A 17,966-nucleotide genomic window follows, 5' to 3' on the forward strand; every position below is an offset into this window, starting at 1 on the left:
TCACCAAACTTAACTCCGCAATAGAATTGGGCAAAATCGAAACAAAACCCGTGGAAAAAGCTTCACCATATTAATGTGCACGATTTCTTTCATCACTCAAATGTCTGGTCCACAAAACATGGACACGCAAAAAGATTAATTGCTTTTGATTAGGGACTGAATCTGTTTTATTTCCTTAGGAAAATGATCTTTTGGTAGTTATAACAGATCTGCGTGTAGCATAACCAAAGCAGATGTTGGAATTACAGTAATCCAGAAAATATACCGAACTGAATGGATTAGGATTGAGTAAAGTACAACAGAATCATTGGCTTTGATTTTGAGTTCTTTTCCTCAAATAGGTAGACGTTGGTCTATTCATTGTAGCTCTATGGCTTTATTCACCACGTAATTTCACTGCCTTTCTGTGAGCAGGTTAGCATGAAATTCTTATCCATTTCATCCACGAGAAATTGCGTTCCAATGAAGTTCTCTTCCTAGAATTGGTTACTCCGTTCCCAAGCAAACTTTCCATTCTACTCCAAATTGACGTCCATATAAAATAGCATGTAACAGAGGCTCGTCTAACCGTAACATCATAGAAATTGTTCTACTCCACAAGTCTCAAGCAAACATCGTGGTTGACTCAATGTCACTATGATTGGCGAAACCAGATCTGCCCCCCTAATTCGAACTTGAAAGGCCTCTTTTGTCATCCTTTATCATCGTTCCTCCCTTCATGAAATGTAAACAAGGTGTTGGATTGGATTGGTTTCATCACAATATTTGTTTATTATATGTTTATGCACTTTACGCCATGTTAAGTAGCGTTTGAAAAAAGTTGTATCTTTCTATGCGCCTTCTGTTTGAAACCATTCACTGTTTTGCCATTTTGAGGACATTGAGGTTGATGTTGGGCCGCAAGACGTCGCTGAAGCTGCATCAAGTACAAGTCCAGATTGGCAGAGCAATCCCTGAAATTCAAGCAATCTGTTTTTGAATCAAAGCAGGTATGGTCAAATCATGGCCTCCGAATGTGGATCGAAGCCTATTTGAAATGGAACCTCTGTCCGTTGTTCCGTGGAATTGGAACTTAATCGTGCACTGAGATCTTTATGAGGAGGAAATGTTCCATAGCGGTTCCGTTAGGGGAAAGTTTTGTGCATTGCACCAGGAACTCATTTTGTAGGAATTGTTTTTCCACAAATCAAAAGTAATTTGATTACGGTTGCATTATTCAATTTGAAAAAAATGATATATCTCAAATATTCAATTGTAAAGGGTTATAGCTACCGATGAAAATTTGGTGCCTCTGTTTTTAGTGAAAATATATGATAAGAAATTAGCCTGTAATAGCGAAAACCAAGACTGCCCCTACTTTTTAAATTTCGTCAAATAAAATGAAAGAGGAGAGAAACAATTTTTATTGATCAAAGTAATCTACTTTCAGAGTAACTATTTTGAAGATTTACTAATTCCTCTTCATTAACTGTTATTTTAAAAATAATCTAAAATGGAATATGGCAAAAAATATCAAGTTATCGATTGTAACAGAAAAATAAATGAAAAAGATAAAGGTCGGTAACACTTGCTACCAATTCTAGCCGCTCAAGCCATGTCTAAAAATCTGTCTGAAAATTTCAATCTTTCAATCCAATTAAGAGTTCAAATCAGTTTTACGCAACTTATGACAACAATTCACTATTGTTTTAATAAGAATCAAACAATCAAATATTCACATGTTCAAAATGTTAATGGGATATTTTAAAAAAAAATCGAACCAATGGCTACCCAACCAACCACGCCCATCTCTGTTTGTTTCGCGTACTTTAATGCGTACGAAGGAGAATGAGTGACTGAGTAGTGAGTACCTGAGACATTCCCCACCGGGCACGAACGGATATCCTTGACAGCATTTGCAATTGGACGGCACCGTTGAATTGGCGTCCCCGGACCAACACGAGCGGTCACTATCACATTTGAGAGCTCCGTAACGGCACGAGGCAAATACTGCGTGAATCACCAAAATCAGCTCCAACAATGAAAACTTCACACCTGAAATGACAGCCAGGGTTTGGACATGTTTTATGGCCTCTTCGTGCCAACACGATTGGGTGCAGACTATAATTTGTAGGTGTTTTCTCTTGTGTCACAAGGCTAACATGTCACATCGTCGCAGAGGTTCAGCGCAATTTTTAGAGTGCAAACTGGCAAAAACACAAGTCTGGAATTCAATCAGCTAATAGTTGACTTGTGCATGCATATTCGTTTCATAACAAGTTTGAGACAACCTTCTATGGATTGCCTTTTTGGAAATGTCCTTTTGCAAGACTAATAAGAACCCTCTCAAATTGGATTCTCAGTTCATGAATATTTGATAGCTGTGTTACAATTTGCAAATCGTTCCATATTGCTTCAACATGTATGCTTTTAAAGGTAGATGTGAGGCGTTGAATTTCATGATGATATGGTTTGCTTGAAACCAGCTCATGTTGCCATGCAATCTAATCGTTCCCCAGATTGGTCCAAGTAGTTTTGTCTCAACCCTTGTTTTGAATTGACATTGCATCGTATATGCCAGTTTAAGTGCTCAAAAGAAGTAATTACTTCAGAGGTTCAGAACAACTACTACAGGTGGCCTAAGGAAAGTTGAGCTATAATTGGCAATATGTCCTCTGGTTCGTTGGTACGAGGTAACACTTAATTAGGATGGCCTAATTTAAGGCATCTTTTTGCTTAATGGTTCAATGAAATTGGGTTTTGGTCGAATTAAGGAAAACAATTTAGGTTATAGTTCGAAAGATAGTTTTTGCATTAGGCAGTGATTCCTCAACGCGAAGCCTTCAAGTGAGCTCATACAAAAATATTGATAAAGCGTGGGAATTTTGTGAGTGAATGGGATTCTTCCTCCGAGTGATGATCATAATGTCATGAAAACGAACCAATTTGTATCAAACCTTGTCTGAGTGATATCATAAGCTTTTACTTCAAACGATATTAGCAACAAACACATACTTATAAGGCTTGTCAAGTGAACGCGTTCTTGACCAACTGACGTTATTCCATGGAGTAAAATCAAAGACAACATGTCTAGCCAAACTGCACTGTATGTGCATTGAATTTTGACATTTATTTCATCTTACCTGCTTGTCTAAGAAAAACGCATTGTGGTTTTGAGCCAATATGATAGTGCGTTCACCGAATTAGACCAAACATGTTCACTTTGTTGGGTTTTGTAACACAACTCACTCAAAATCACTCGATTATTGCAAATTCAATGGGCGGATGCTGCGAGTTGACCGTGATGTTTGTCTCAGTTCTCCCTCCACAAAATGCCCAAAATCAGGGCGCCTGACCACATTTTTCCTTGAATTTCCTGCCCTTGACATGCCCTATTGGTTGAATTTACTGGAATTTCCCATTTAGCATGGGACACTGAAATGGGGCAACCCTCTATCAAATTGCATATCAAGTGCTCTAAGGGGTTTGTTCGGATGTTGGACTGGGATCATGCTTCTTACAGTTCCTTTTCTTTCTTGCCATATACGTAGAGTGAACGCTTAAATTGGCACCGTTTCAGGTAAAATTCTTGATCTCTATTCGGTTCTTAAAGGATTGCGAATTCGTTGTCCATTTCAAGTCAGCTTGAAATTGGCAAGCTTCGCGTTGGAAGGGAAGTCAAGTATGTTTAAAGTACACTCCAGTCGAATACGTCATTGGTTAAACATTTTTTGGGCGTGCATAGAGTTGCTAGGAGTACAGATATGGATCAGAGGCATTTGACAAAGATCAACGAGCCATCGAACTGATCAAACCTTAATTTTTTGGTAAAGAACCGGTTTTTCGCAACAGAATAAGGTATGGCTGAGTTTGTTTGTATATCAAGACTGACCTGAACCATGGAAGCCCTTCAGGGTTCCAAACTGGGACCATTTCCCCATGGCTGATCATTTGAAATTGTTCCGGTGGCGTGGAACGCGTTCCTGGCCATGCGAGTTGTTCCCTCACAAGGATAATGATGGACTCATGACATACAATCTTCTGATGGAGTTCACAATCCAGGTCCAAATGGAGATGTGAATGTGCTTCTACCCAGCCTAGCTCTGGCCAACAATCCTCAGGATCCTGATTTTTTGCACACTTGATCGCAGCACTTACCTGCACCCTGAATGGATGGAGGAAGCGCGCTTTTCTGGCTGCTCTCTTGAATGCACATGCACATTTGCAGCACCTCAAATCTGCAATTCAATGACACAGTCTCACAATCCCACGGCCTGTGTCAAACTGTCAATCCTTGCCTTTGCTTTGAGAACTCGGGAGGCCTTCGTCGTGATGAACTCTTAAAGTGGTACAAATGGGTTTAAGGCTGAATTTGGCATAGCACGAATCGATGGCAGCTTCTTTGATCTCCTTCTTGAGCTTTGCAGAGCGATCGGTATTCAAGATTGCGTATTGCAGTGCTTTCCGACGCAATTGCATGTAGCAGTCAGCGAACTACCTTGAATGTGTGACTACTTAGGAGTGCACTCACACCTGAAGTTCATCGTCACCTAAGGGAACAGGGGAACATTAGCGAAATTTACGCACAAGAAACCCTGGATGGGCGAATTTAGGATCCTAGCCAGAGAAGCGTTGAAATCTATCGGTGGAAGTATTGTCGGCCAGAGCCACATCCAGACATGAGGAGAACTGGCAAGTATTGAGATGCAATTAATTTCTAGGCATTGCTTGATGGCTTGAAAAAATAAGGTGTCAAAACATTCACTGGAAGCTGGCGAATCGTTTTTCATTCCATCAAGCTTTTCCTTTTGTCTAACCTAATAATGTATATATAGAAAGACCACACTTTTCTACCACAAGCTATAGAACATTGATTTTTTCTAAATTCAAAGGGCTGTTCGAAAAATAAAAAAATATTTGAAAAAATCAAACTTTGCGCTCTCTGCTAGCATTTCATGGTCACAATAACAACATCTAAGTAGTGTCTCCATGTCTCATTAAACTTGATCTTTTTGCTCCAGCCATGCACACAAATGAGCCTTTAAAGCGCTCCCTTTTTCAGGTATTTTATGGTCTTTCTGTCCAAGTTTAGTTTAAAGGACGATCTCAACCTTCCGATGAATTGGTTGCTTTAAGATAGACTTTTATGGACAGTTTTTGCGATTTTTTCGTTTAAACTGCAAATGCTCAATTCCGTACATCAACCTTTAAAAGTAACGAGGAAAAAATAATCATAGCATTATTCTAAAGTTCCCTTGAATATGCGAAGATTACATAGTGAAAATAGCTGCTACAAATGTATTTAAACATTTAACAGATATCATTCAGTGCAAGGTACCTAACTCAGAATGATAAAATTGAGAAACAAAATTTGTTGGCTTGATTTGCATCAGGTCCAAAACTGTAGCATAAGCCCACTTTAACCGAAGAGTCTTTAGCAACACTTTTAAAGGACAATGGAACCAATAACGATGCTAATCAGGCGCTTTTATCATATTTGTCATGTTGTTTTTCTCCAGCCGTTTGAAGACATTGAATACTAGACAGAAAAGAAAAGGAATGGAAACATGTTGCGACCAACTTGAATTATAATCAAGCAATCTTTCGATAAGCAGCAAAATTTTGTCGTCATCTAAATTATCTCTTTTTATATTGTAGCCCCTCTACATTTCGATCTCTACCAGTTTGAAAGACAGTTCACGGTTATTTTTATGAACACCGTGTCTGCAAGCGAGCGAGCGAGTGAGTGAGTGAGAACAAGAGTGTGTGGCACATCGCGCCGCGAATTCCAAGAAGGGGTTGAACCCTCGCCCGGCCATGGAGATGAGGACGACGACCACGATGATGTTCATGGTGGCACGGATGATGATGGTCATTGACCTCCCAGTGGCAGGATCGGGAATGGATTCTCTTTCGAATTGCATTCGCAGCTTTGCCTCTGCGGAGCAAAGCTGTGCTAAAATTCAACGAAGGGCCATGAAAAAATGGTTTTGACAAAGTGCAATCAACCACCCGTCCGTCCAGGAAGCGAGTCGATAACGGTTTTGTGCAATAATGCAAATGTCAAATTTATTCCACAGGTTCACAGGTTCAAGTTCCGATGCCAGGATAAAGAATCAGGTTACGCTAGCAATCGGTCGGTGGCCATTCGTGCATGCGGGTGTCAAGCGAGAGCCGGCGGATTCCATGAATACATATGTGTACAGTACGTACATAAGTACGTATATGGAATGTGGACACGGAGTGAAACAAAAAAGTGCCACTGACCGGTCCAGGTCTGCCCTTTTGATCAACTTGCAATTAGGACCCGGAATAAAACTATCGTCAGAGAAAATGTCCCTTGTTTGTGGAACCGATTATTTTCAATTTTTGATGCCTCCGCCGGAGGATTTTTTTCATAATGTCTGCAATTAAAACCACATCTTTTGCAAAATTGTTTACAATTTGTTGATTACAATTGCGGAGTGCTTTTTTTGGATTCACTTTATGAAGTAGAGTTCTAGTTTTTTTTGTAAGCAATACTTTTTTGCTTCATGTTCAAAACTTTTCGGTTATTACGATTCCCAAATGAGATATGGCGTTTTCCTTAAAAGCAAATAATTCATTTTCGTATAATACTAAATAAATTGATGACAATCCTTTTTTATCAATTTTTGGCAGTTGCATAAAGCTCGATATTTTTAGTCTTACCCCTATAGTAAACTTTCTTTCATTAGTACTCTGATGTAGTGGAACAAAAAATGAACTGCCTGGAACATCTATAATGGTGAGATGTTGCAGTACATAGATTCGATATGTATCCAGAAAACTCCACCAAGAGGACAATTTATAGTAACAATGATACCAAGTTCTATCGTTAGTTCTCTTGAGATGTCCTTGTCATCAAATAAGTGATAAAGGCATATATTTTCGTGGCTCATCTGCTTATCCGATTTACCGTTTAACTGCTTTGCCTTGTGCTACAACCAATTTGAGTTGACAATTTAAGTCGACGCAAAATCTAATTGGTTCAAAGAAAAGATCAATAGGTTAAGATTTGAAGCTGATAAGCCACAAAAATATCTGCTAATAGACAATGACAGGCCAAGTTACGATCATAACATAAAAAAATGAATGTCAAAGCATTTTTCAAATATTTGGTAGTCCCAAAAGTATTTGAAAATAAACAAAATTGCTTTTAAGTATTACAAGCTCAAATGAAAAATAAATCCATTTTTTTGGTAACGTTTGTCTAAGCCCTCTGTTAAAAGATTGATCATTGCAATGCTCATTAAGGCAATGAGTACGTCTAGTTAAATTCGTAATGCTTAAGAGCCTAGCAAAAGTTAAAATGTTCAATGGTCTTATGACTGAATGGCAAAGGGATTCTGGTTTTTACTTAAATGTCTTCATTTTCTGCAATTCGCAGTCTAGTCCGGGGAATTTTCAATTGCTGGACGATTTGAAAAATGCAATTTCATGAAGATAACGGGAGACAAATGAACGCGTGTCTACGAGAATAAAGGCAATAATGAAGACTTTAGGTTCAATATGATCAAGTAAATATTTGACTGAATATTGGTAGAACCAAAAGTGGCTCTTAATATCTTTCCACTCTGTATGTATAGGATAAAGAGATTTTACAGTATTCAGAATAGAAAATTGTTTGTCCCTTTAGATATTCTCTTCGCATCTGAGCATCTGACTTCTCGCTAATTCTCACTAAATTGTTTTGGTTTTACCACTTGTGTTAAAATAGGTGTATAAAAGACGACGAAATTATTCCGCAACCGGTGTAAAGCAACTAGAAATTGAATTTTTACTTAAAACAGCCATTTTAGCACCACACTTTAACAGCCGAATAGAACATTTTGCTTTTCCATTTATACCTAAAGCCTCTACAAAGATTGTGATTTTTGGCCTCGAGAATTTTAGATTCTTAACATAAAAAGTTGCTTAGGCCAAAGCTTCGAATCATGTCACAAGCTCCTTTCCAACAAACTATGAAACATGATTTAACAAATGGACACGTTTGTAGGTGCTTGGAATTTCTTATTTAAAGGCCTTGTAAATATTTTAGAACAATCTTGCAGCCACTGCATAAGGTTATGTACATGAAAAATGTTAACTTTTGATTGCCCTTCACTCCTACTAACAATGGGCCTTGTTCTAGTTGGAGGATACTTTCAAGGCACTGCTAGCTCCTATTTGCTTCAATAACTGACAAATATTTTCCGACCTGTTCAAAAAAATTCTTTCTTTCGCTTGTATCTTGGCCAAAAGGACATTGTTTTCAAACCAAGCGGGTCTTCTCGAAAAAAAAAGCTAATTTCTCTGGCGGTTCCTTAAGCTATGTAACCTGCACGAAAGTATTGTTCTTCCTGACTTCAAACAATGTAAAAGAACTCACCCAAAAGCGATTGCATAAAACTGAGATGGCACTTCTGTTTTTATTCAGATCTTCGTTTCAGAACGACAATTTTGGAGATGAATGCTGGCTTTTTGCTACTAAGACATAACGAATGCATAAGGATATAGACTAGAATAGGGCAAATATCTTCTCATAAATACGCAAAAACAATGGATGATGATTGGAAGAGATATAAACCAGAAATTCGTCAGTGCCGGCCCTGAACGTTTTCTCACAACTTGGAATTCAACGCGTTCACTATGTACTACGAGACTCAAGGACCGGGTTTGCTTTTCCGGGACACAGGATAAATCCATGAAAAGTGTCTTCTCCTGAATGGAAATCAGGTCAGTCAGTATTATTTGTATTATGCAGGTTGGCTTTTGCTCAGATGCGGCGGACGTGTTTGGTTTTTCGTAGCAATATGATCAACGATGACAATGGACGTTGCGACGGAGTCTTGGAAAACTCGGAGATGGGTAGAGGTATCCGAGGAAAATCAATTTTGGCAGAAAATACCTGCAAGTAGCGGGGATAGTGTAAGGGCTAGATAGTCTTTCCGTCGAAACAACTTGTCCCCCTTTGTTAGTTTTACCGTCTTCTTTGGGCAATAATCAGATTTTAGGAACATCATTTCGATACTAAGTTTCCAATTTACCAATTTTGAACTTCTAATTCAATGGTTGCTCAGAGGGTTGAGGAGTCACTTCCAACTGACTCCCACGCTTCAAACTTTGAAAGAAAATATGATTTACTTGCCACTCACATGGTCGGATTTGGGGGCCTCGTCTTTACTTTTGTGAATGAGGGTTCCATTTACGAAGAGACAGTTGGCCGCTCGATCTTCTGGCAGTGTCAAGGTTTGATACCGATGGGTGGCCTCCCGCTCCATTCGCTTTAAGATGTTCTGCGCTTCCGGCCCTGCCCCCACACTTATCACTTCAGGACCAGCCATGTTAAGGAACGTCTTCAAATGGTATGGTCCATCCACCTACAAACCAATTTCATCAACTTTACCATGTAACCTCTCCAAGAAGCCATCATACACTTCCAACACTTCTACCTTCACTGGTGTGCAGGGGTATTCCGGCCAAGTGGCAGCCACGGCCACGGCCCCTTCTGTGTTGGTCGATTGTGATATCCCCACGAAAAACTCCCGACCCGTGAAAAGCACATCTGAACCTGAAAGCAAAGCTTTGGACGAGGTGGGTTCCACCACTGTTTGGTGCAACTCCTTTTTTAGGACCGCTTTCACATTGTCCACCTAGAGTATTCAAGATTTACAATTATGGATTGCTCTTTTCGCGATTTCTGCGATCTGAAATAGGATTACCTCAGCTTGTCGATGCGGGCCTGGGCGGCACATCAAAGCGATTCCATTCACGATGATGGCCAAGTCTTGGGTGTAGACGGAATCTAAGGAGTTTTCATCCGGTGGAAGCTCCAACACATCCACTCCCAACCCTCTGATGGCTGTTAGTAAGGCCAAATGCTGGTTGCGGGCTAACTGGAGGTTGATTGTCGAGCAAGACTAAAGAGTCAATTTTCAATTAACAAATATTATGCACAGGTTGTTTGATTTGTGGAACAACTTACATTGGCTTGCTTGGAGAAAATATCTGGCACACGAGACACAATGGCATGTGTGAATTTGGTGGATGCCATGTTAGAGGAACACTAGGGTGGACACGTAGTCAAATGTTAGGATTTTGAATTCATGCAAGACACATGCATTTCCTACTTGAGATCTGCGCAATGTTGGTGTTGCTCATCTGTCTTGTCTTCCTATGTAAATGCTCCTACATACACATGAGCCATGAATCACACCAACAAAAACATCATCTGACCCAACCCTGTGTTGGAAGCATTCTTATTCCTCATCAAAAAAGGACCCCTCCCTTCTGGCAGTCTGTCTTTTGCTAAATGCCAATTGCCATAAAACTGGGAGTAGGACCTACTTTTACTCAAAAAAAAAGAGAATAAGAAGCTGCCGAGGTAACTATCACTACTGCCCACTTCTGTGAGGACTTGAAAGGAGCAGATCAGCAGTAATCCATTCCCTTGAAATCCTTCCCACGGGCGTGGGAGGAAGCAGCATTGAGGTTTGCTCGTGAGCAATTGATGCAACCTCGGGAGCAATGTAAATGCTTGTGACCACTTACTTTCAATTGTTTTGGACCCAATGGCCCAATTTGCCCAGTTCCACCTTTTGACAAGGACAAATCCTGAGATTTTTTTATGAATTTCGGAGATGATTGTAAGTCAGGTTGGTTTGTGGTGTGTACATTGAAAAGTTAACACCCAAGGGGTCCAGAAGTGGTAACAAAACTGGCCTCTTGTTGGATAGGTTGGGAGAACTAAGAGTGCTAATGTTTCGTAATCCTTGAGAATCCATTTAATCAATAGGCAATCATTGCCAATGGCAAATTGTATTGCTTGGGCGTCAATTAGATTAATAGCTACCTGGCACGAAAATAGGACGGGGAACCAACATCAAATGGTCATTAGGGTTTGATGCTTGGCTGAAATGTCGTAGGAAAATGAGGGTACCAAAGGAATAAGCACAGGAAATCAATCGTGAACAATTGTCAAATGCCACTTCAACCAATGCAAACTGATTGTATCTTAGAGCATTATAATTTTTTCATGCAAATAATGAGTGTTTTATGGGTTAATTACTCAAAATTCTTAGAATAATTGTTGATGTCGCTAAAAATATCAGGGGGCGGAAAATTAGTTAAGATTTTCGTGAAAGTATTTATCGGCAGTTCTTATGGACCATTTGGATAGAATAAAAAATCTTAACCCAGAAATTGGGGACATAACGGCTTATGTTTATTGATTTTTTACACTGACCTGATTGATATCTAATCCTCCAAAGACTCTAAGTTGATGGGCTAAGTCTGGAACTCAGGGTTGATCTGGATTCATTTGAACATTTGTGCAAGTCCGACTTGAAAGGTTATAGTGCATCAATTATTTCTCATTCTGGATCGAGAAAATATGTTTTTGAATGGAATCGCTTCTTTGAAATGCTTTTATACCTTAGGCAAAGAGATTTACTTTGAAACCGTTTTGGAGGTTTAGGTGATATTTCAGGTGAAATATATTAAATATTATATTTTGCAACATGTTTACATTCTACGATTTTTTCACAAAATTGCAAAGTTGTATATTCTAAGCTAAACTGCGAACCTAGTGGCATGCAAGGTTCCCATTGGCCCATTCTAAAATTACTCTATTTATGAAACAAAACAAAACCACCTGAAAAGTATGTATCATTTTTGTTTTAGAAACAAGAGACTAAATGGGCATCATTGATTTAAAAGCTAACTTTATCAATTCTTAAATTACTGCTTAAAAGTTAAATTTCGTAATCCTAAAACCCAGGATTTAGGGTCAATTCTAGGGACCGTAGAGGCTTCATGTGCGTATTGAGAGCACCTTCAAGTCCTCAAGAATCAAGGCTAGTTCGAACAATGAAGTCCACTTCTCTTCTTTCTCGGGCTCCTTCATTGTTCAATTTGTTTCCCTCTAATATTCGTAGGGAATACGTAGAAAAACCAAACCAAAAAAAAATCATTACCTATGACCAAAGTGTAAACTCTTATTTGATCACACGGCTCATTTCATTTAGTTAGAAATGAATGAATATGATATTTTGATGCTTATATATGTACAATATTAATTATTGTTTTGCATTTTTTAGAGGAAACTAGATAATATTTGGTGTCATTTTTGAGAATATAAAAGTTTAATATTTTTCCCACACTTATTATCAATAACCATTAATAGCTAGAGAAATCAAATTTCACGTCTAAAAAGTCGGTAAAATGCTCAACTTTCGACCTTAGTCGCACGCAAAAACCCTAATTATCGAATTTAAGGCGAAAGGAGTGATTGGGATTACTTTTGAGACTAAAGCCAGTATAAATGGCTCGAAAACAAACCTTTACTTATAAGATACAACTATTCAGTAGGGACGAATCGCATTGTTAAGCACTATAAACACATGTTTATGGCCGTATTTGGGGTTGGAAATGATCAGCAGTAGCCTCTTAGAAAGGATAGAGGGCGAAAACTTATCCAAGGTAAGGACTAAATCATCTTTTAGCCCACTTTCTAAATGGAAAGACCCCCACGGTTCGAGCTACTATTTGAGTTTCTTTAAAAAAAACGAAACTTAGATTGTTGTAATTGAAGGCGACCACTTTTGTAATATTTACTTGTAAGATAATTCAGTTCAAAGTTATACTGTCACACGCTTATATGGTTGGCCTAAAAATGGTCAAAGGTTCAAATATTTCGTCGTAGTCATTTCTACATTATTTTAACTACCGCTCCTGAGTTTTCAAGTCTGATTTTGTTTTCAAACTAGGACAAGCTCATTTTTTGGGCCAAGATCTTTTGATCATATGGAGTGGTATGTACTCATATGGGTACATGGGGTCATATGGGTTGAATGTAGCAAATGATTCGGTATATACAAAAATTTCACTTCCGTTCAGTCCATGCCTTTAGAAGTCCGTGGCCAGCGCGACCTTTTATAAGCCTTCTGAAGTCATAGAATGCCTTAAAAGTTGCAAATACGTAGAGCTAAGTAGAATGTTATGAATTGTTTGGTAATAATGTTATTTTCCTCGTTGCAGTGAGCAAATATTCATGGAATATTCAGCCTTATTGGCAGATTTTTATCACGTAAATAACTTAAACATTTTAGATATTCCTGCTGGATGATTCATTGCTAATCTGGTTCAAGGAAATGTCAGTTGTACAACTGAAGATTAGGAAAATACGTGCACAACGTCCATCGAGATGCTACATGCTTACACACAGTAAGTACAGATATCGCCAAAATTGTGATCCATCGTTTTTTAATTCCCGTGGGACCATGGCTTCAAATAAAATATTGATAGTCTTCCGAAGACTGACATGTTCGATTATCTCCCTCTCAAATGAAAATGAAAGGATGAACGCGTAAACAAAATCCAGGTTATTCCTCGAACGTTTAGAATTCCTTGTTTATCCTCAAACATAATCCAATGGGAAGAATGGCTGTAACCCTCGAGCTAGATGATATCAGACATCAGGGCATTAATTACTATGGGATCAAACAAATAAACACCGGAGGTTTCAACTAAGGCTACCAATTTACACTTTCAGTGGCTTATGGCATTACTGGGGGAATATCGCATACCTGTTAGTTGGTCATAAAAAGTAACCCTGAATTTTCTTCTATCAAACCAGGGTTACCTTTTTGGTCAAACCTAACCTTTTAGGGCACGTTGGAAACGTGGGTGCTTTGAGTTTCTGAGCTTTCTGGCGATCCTGATTTTGAAAATTTATTTGATCCCATCACTAGGCATTACTTGTATTTTAGAATTATGAGAGTAATTGATAGACAAGCGAAAACTAAGTTAGCTATCTTTAAAAAGCATCATTAAAAGTAAAAAAAAAAGTTAATCAGTGGATATTTTTATTCAAACACAAAAACAGAAAGCAGGGTTTATCAAAATGTGATGTCAATTGTTTACGGGAAACAAGTTAACCTGCCATGCATGATTTCTTACTCAGCCTACACTGAAGATGCAGTTTTCAATGGACAAATCATTTTGGATTACTAACTGTTTCGCAAATCAAAAGACTTAAAGAGTCTGCAATTGGCTGCAGTAGGTCGGTTTATATTGACTTTATGTGCTTATCGTTATTTGGTCACAGCCGGTTTTGGTGAAGCTTGTTCCACTTGGAACAAATATCAATTGCTTGGGAAATCTGCTTGGAAACCTTGCACAAAATTGGGGATACGTCCTATATATTCCAAACCATAACTGATTTTTGGACATTCAGTCTTCACGCTGGACCATCAAGTGGGAAGCCAGTTTTGGGATTTTGATTAATTTTCTGTCTTAGTCTATGGTTCATTTGGATTATCCCAAGTTGAAAATCAGGATTCCTTGCGGTGTCCCTCTTCATTTTGATGGTTTTGAGCACCGTTAATTTACTCATTCAAGCAAAAGCCGATATTGCATTAATTTATCCTGGGGCTTTTTAACGACTGAAAACACCTACAAGATGGTTTTGATTTCTTAAGTAGACCTTGCAAATTTCTACCCTTCGGAGAGAAATCTGTCGCTAGCTTCAATATTGCCTTTATGAAAAATATTTTTCCATGGCTTGTTCCACCTGCTGATAAATTTCAATCGATCCAAACAAGGCGGTAAGAATACATCCAAATCTCACATTTGATCTAGCAACAAAACGCCAAAGATGGTTCGAAACCAGTCTGGAGAGCAGGTATTGAATTTCGGAGTAAAAAAAAGTTACCAACGTTTTTGTTAGTACAAATCAATGACTCTGTACCGCAATCTTAACTTTAATCTACACAAATCAGGCATTTCTGCCGCACTTATCCACAAACTTTTTGCTCTCAGTTCATTTTTAGGTAACGTCTTGAATGTACGTTACTACTTATTCTTCGGAGTTTGTACTTCCTCCCCTATTTTGGAGCGCTCCAGTTCACCTTGAAACCTGTTTTTGTCGACCTCTTAGACAGTACAGTAAATGGTTGTCCAGTCCTCTGATTTTTTTTCCCGTTCATCACCCTCCCCTTAAAAGTGATAATTGGGCATTGTGTAAGATTCACAGACCCGTAACAAAGTTCAGTGGAACCGGCATTTGGCAAAGTGTTTTACTCTGAGAATGAATAACATACAGTTGACGAATGACTCTGCAACGCTTCCTTGTCAGATATTTACCAATGATATATGTAAGATGACGATTCTTTTCATTGAAAGTAGGTCCAAAGACTCATTTACGGTAGGTTACGAAAGGGGTTGTTGGGTAACGGAGTTGAATGACTGCCCATCCAGATGCTTCCATTGAACCTCATCATTCAGCTCAACAAGTTGATTGGGTCTGCACAACTCCTCAAAGGTGTATTGCATGCACTCCTTTTTGTAGCCAATGGAGTGAAATGTCAAGAGTAGGGGCAGCAATTTTAGACGAAGAAATAAAAGCAAACTGGACAGAAAATTGAAACAAAGATGAACGAGGTGAAAGACAAAAAAAGGCAAAAAAAATCCATCATTAGAGCATATTTTTTCTCTTATATTATGGCGATTTTCGTATCCACATAATCATTCTTACGAACATTTTTTACTTGCAAAGTCAGATGTATCACACGGTTCAAACTACACGTATGTGGTGGAAACCATGGACCTCTAGAAAGAAGGATTCTAAGTATCAGTATTCAAACTTATTGGTGAGAATACTGCACTTTAATGGGTCAATACACAGTATTTGAATGTTCATTGGACAATCCTCAAAGGAACTTACACAAAAGAAATTTTGTGAAAGATGGTCAACAAATCTCACTTTGCTATGACTTAATTTGGTCTTAGGACCATAAAGGAGGAGAGCGGAATTGTTTTCATTACAAGAGTTGGGCCACTTTTAAATTACCACAGGGCCTCCCTCAGCATCCCAGTTCAACATGGAACCATCTTTCCAACATTTGTGGCCCAACTTTATACCATAAAGCTTTTTTTTTAATGATTTTGTTGATTCGGAAAAAATGGCCCATTCTCCTGTCATTGATGCCGTTATTCGGACGAAAATTATTTAAGCTAAAGGTTGAACCTCCCAGCTTCGCAATAGGTTTTTCTCATTTCGAAAATCAAGTATTTGACTAGACATCAACTTTTTGATACGTCTTAATAACTCACCTTTCTACGACTCTACTTCTATCTTGAATCAAACCATTGCTTGACCTTGAAATGTTCAACCTTAATTTCACGCTCTCCCGAAAGTTTGCCGAACTTTTGCCTTAATTTTCTACTCTATGAATCAAACCCTTTCCAATCAGACTCAAATTCTCAAGCTCGTTTCTAACCATATTTAAGTATTTCATTCCACGGGATTCCTTTGTTAAGTTTTGATGGCAGAGGGTTAAAGTTTTGGTTGAAAAAGTCACGTGTTGCCTTTAATGATAATTGATGTCAAGGTATCATTAAAGATTTCACCAGGTTCAACAACCAAATCTAGTAACAAGGAATGAATTGGCTTCATGGAGGGACAAGATTATGGGCAAAGGGGACGCATAAGTCACATCTTATTAAACCAATTTATTACATAACAGATCTTAAAGCAACAACAACAAAACTGGTCGCAGAAGCAAAGTTGTTTAAAAATGATGGAACATGTTTCGGGTCTTCTTCAGCTAAGGACAAATTCCTTAAACAATACATTGCTATGCAAAGAACCTGCGTTTTTTCTTCTTGGTTTTGTCAGGAAAAAAATGATACCTTTTCTAGGAATATATGATAACTAAAATAGACTAATTTGTCTTCTATTTGAAAGTGCTAAACTAACTTCAAACCAGTCTCTGAATTCAAGATATTTAATGACAAAACGTTGCAAAATCTGATACTCCACAAAGACAACCAACCCCACGTATGCCAAAAAAGCATTCGCAACTAAAAGCTATGATGAACCAACGTATTTGAAGAATGCATTTAGCTTTTACTATCTGGGGAAAATGAAAAATAAAGCTCGTTGATTTGCATTATAATTCTTCAAAAATCAGCAACAACTCGACGCCCACTTGAAGTAAAAAAATCTTATTGATAAGAGCAAATAAGGCTAACAAACAGGTTGATGCGAAGACAAAAATGCCAAAATGACTTTAGATTGATGCCTACCGTGTTCTTCACAATTTAAAAAGAAAAGCCGTGATCCGGGTTGTTCGTGCAGAATTTCATTTCAAGTTTGAGGCAAAGGATCATCCCCCGAACTTTATTGTCTTAGGAAGCAATTGTGTTTTTGACAATCAAGTCAAGAATTGCAATCCCGCACTACGAAGTTCCATTTTTCAGATCTTGATGTTTCAATTACCCCAATTTTGATACCATGCGAATTCATCAAACAAGAAGCTTGCGTATTCTGAAGTTTACGACAACAAGTGCATAAAGTTTGCATATTCATATTCCTACAACTGAGAGACTTTGATGTTAAAATTTAGCGTCGTACCGCTGATAAGCCTTTTTCATTAATAGTAATAATAATGATGATAATGTTTATTGCAAGGATTCTTGCCTCACTGGAGTTTTTACAGTATTTATTCAGGTTTATCACGTTTTGCATTTAGTGAGCCCTCACTGAGTATTACCACTAGAGGGGTACAGGGTGGGGGGTGGATCCCTGATGATTTAAATTCGCGGCCCCCGTTCAAGGTGTCTAAAAACAACAGTGTTTTTCATGGGAGAACCCTGGGATCAAACCCATGACCCCGTGTATGACATGGTCATGCATTAATCAACTGCGCTATTAACAGCTCTCCTAAATACATAAATGCAGATGTCTAATTTTCATTGGAAAAAATAAAAGTCTGAATTATGAAGTGTACCTTTTAGGAGGAGTTTTAATAGGTTTAGGAGCAACATAGAAAGAACACGCCAATAATCATTTATAGATTAGCTCAAACACCATGTATTGTATTGTGAAAGAAATGTTTAAGAGTAAACACTCATCAAATTCTGCACATAAGGTTAAATTGCTTTGGAGATCTGATTAGTGAATAGTCCTCACTGAATGCAATCTT

The 17,966-nt window shown here is 38.3% G+C and overlaps 2 protein-coding genes across 3 annotated transcripts in view; both read right to left on the minus strand.

Moving 5' to 3' along the window:
• Nucleotides 1-747: 747 nt before the first annotated feature.
• Nucleotides 748-4,123, minus strand: LOC131889132 (uncharacterized). The gene is made up of 3 exons (XM_059238141.1): nt 3,872-4,123; nt 1,851-2,034; nt 748-953 (listed from the first exon to the last, which is right to left on the minus strand). The coding sequence occupies exons 1-3, from the start codon at nt 3,918-3,920 to the stop codon at nt 800-802; spliced, it is 387 nt and encodes a 128-aa protein (XP_059094124.1). The 5' UTR covers nt 3,921-4,123; the 3' UTR covers nt 748-799.
• Nucleotides 4,124-8,389: 4,266 nt separating this feature from the next.
• Nucleotides 8,390-17,966, minus strand: part of LOC131887673 (N(G),N(G)-dimethylarginine dimethylaminohydrolase 1-like) — a 33,988-nt gene continuing 24,411 nt past the window's right edge. The window contains exons 1-6 of one of the 2 annotated variants that reach the window (XM_059236321.1): nt 10,110-11,065; nt 9,965-10,045; nt 9,702-9,899; nt 9,432-9,632; nt 9,135-9,359; nt 8,390-8,887 (exon numbers count right to left, since the gene is read on the minus strand). In XM_059236321.1, the coding sequence (XP_059092304.1) occupies nt 8,756-8,887; nt 9,135-9,359; nt 9,432-9,632; nt 9,702-9,899; nt 9,965-10,033 (825 nt within the window). In that variant the 5' untranslated portion in view covers nt 10,034-10,045; nt 10,110-11,065 and the 3' untranslated portion in view covers nt 8,390-8,755. Of the gene's footprint in view, nt 8,888-9,134; nt 9,360-9,431; nt 9,633-9,701; nt 9,900-9,964; nt 10,046-10,109; nt 11,066-17,966 lie in introns of those variants that run through there. The other variant, XM_059236322.1, reaches the window with a different exon arrangement.

This window comes from Tigriopus californicus, chromosome 10 (genome assembly GCF_007210705.1).
Source record: "Tigriopus californicus strain San Diego chromosome 10, Tcal_SD_v2.1, whole genome shotgun sequence".
Taxonomy (NCBI): domain Eukaryota; kingdom Metazoa; phylum Arthropoda; class Copepoda; order Harpacticoida; family Harpacticidae; genus Tigriopus; species Tigriopus californicus.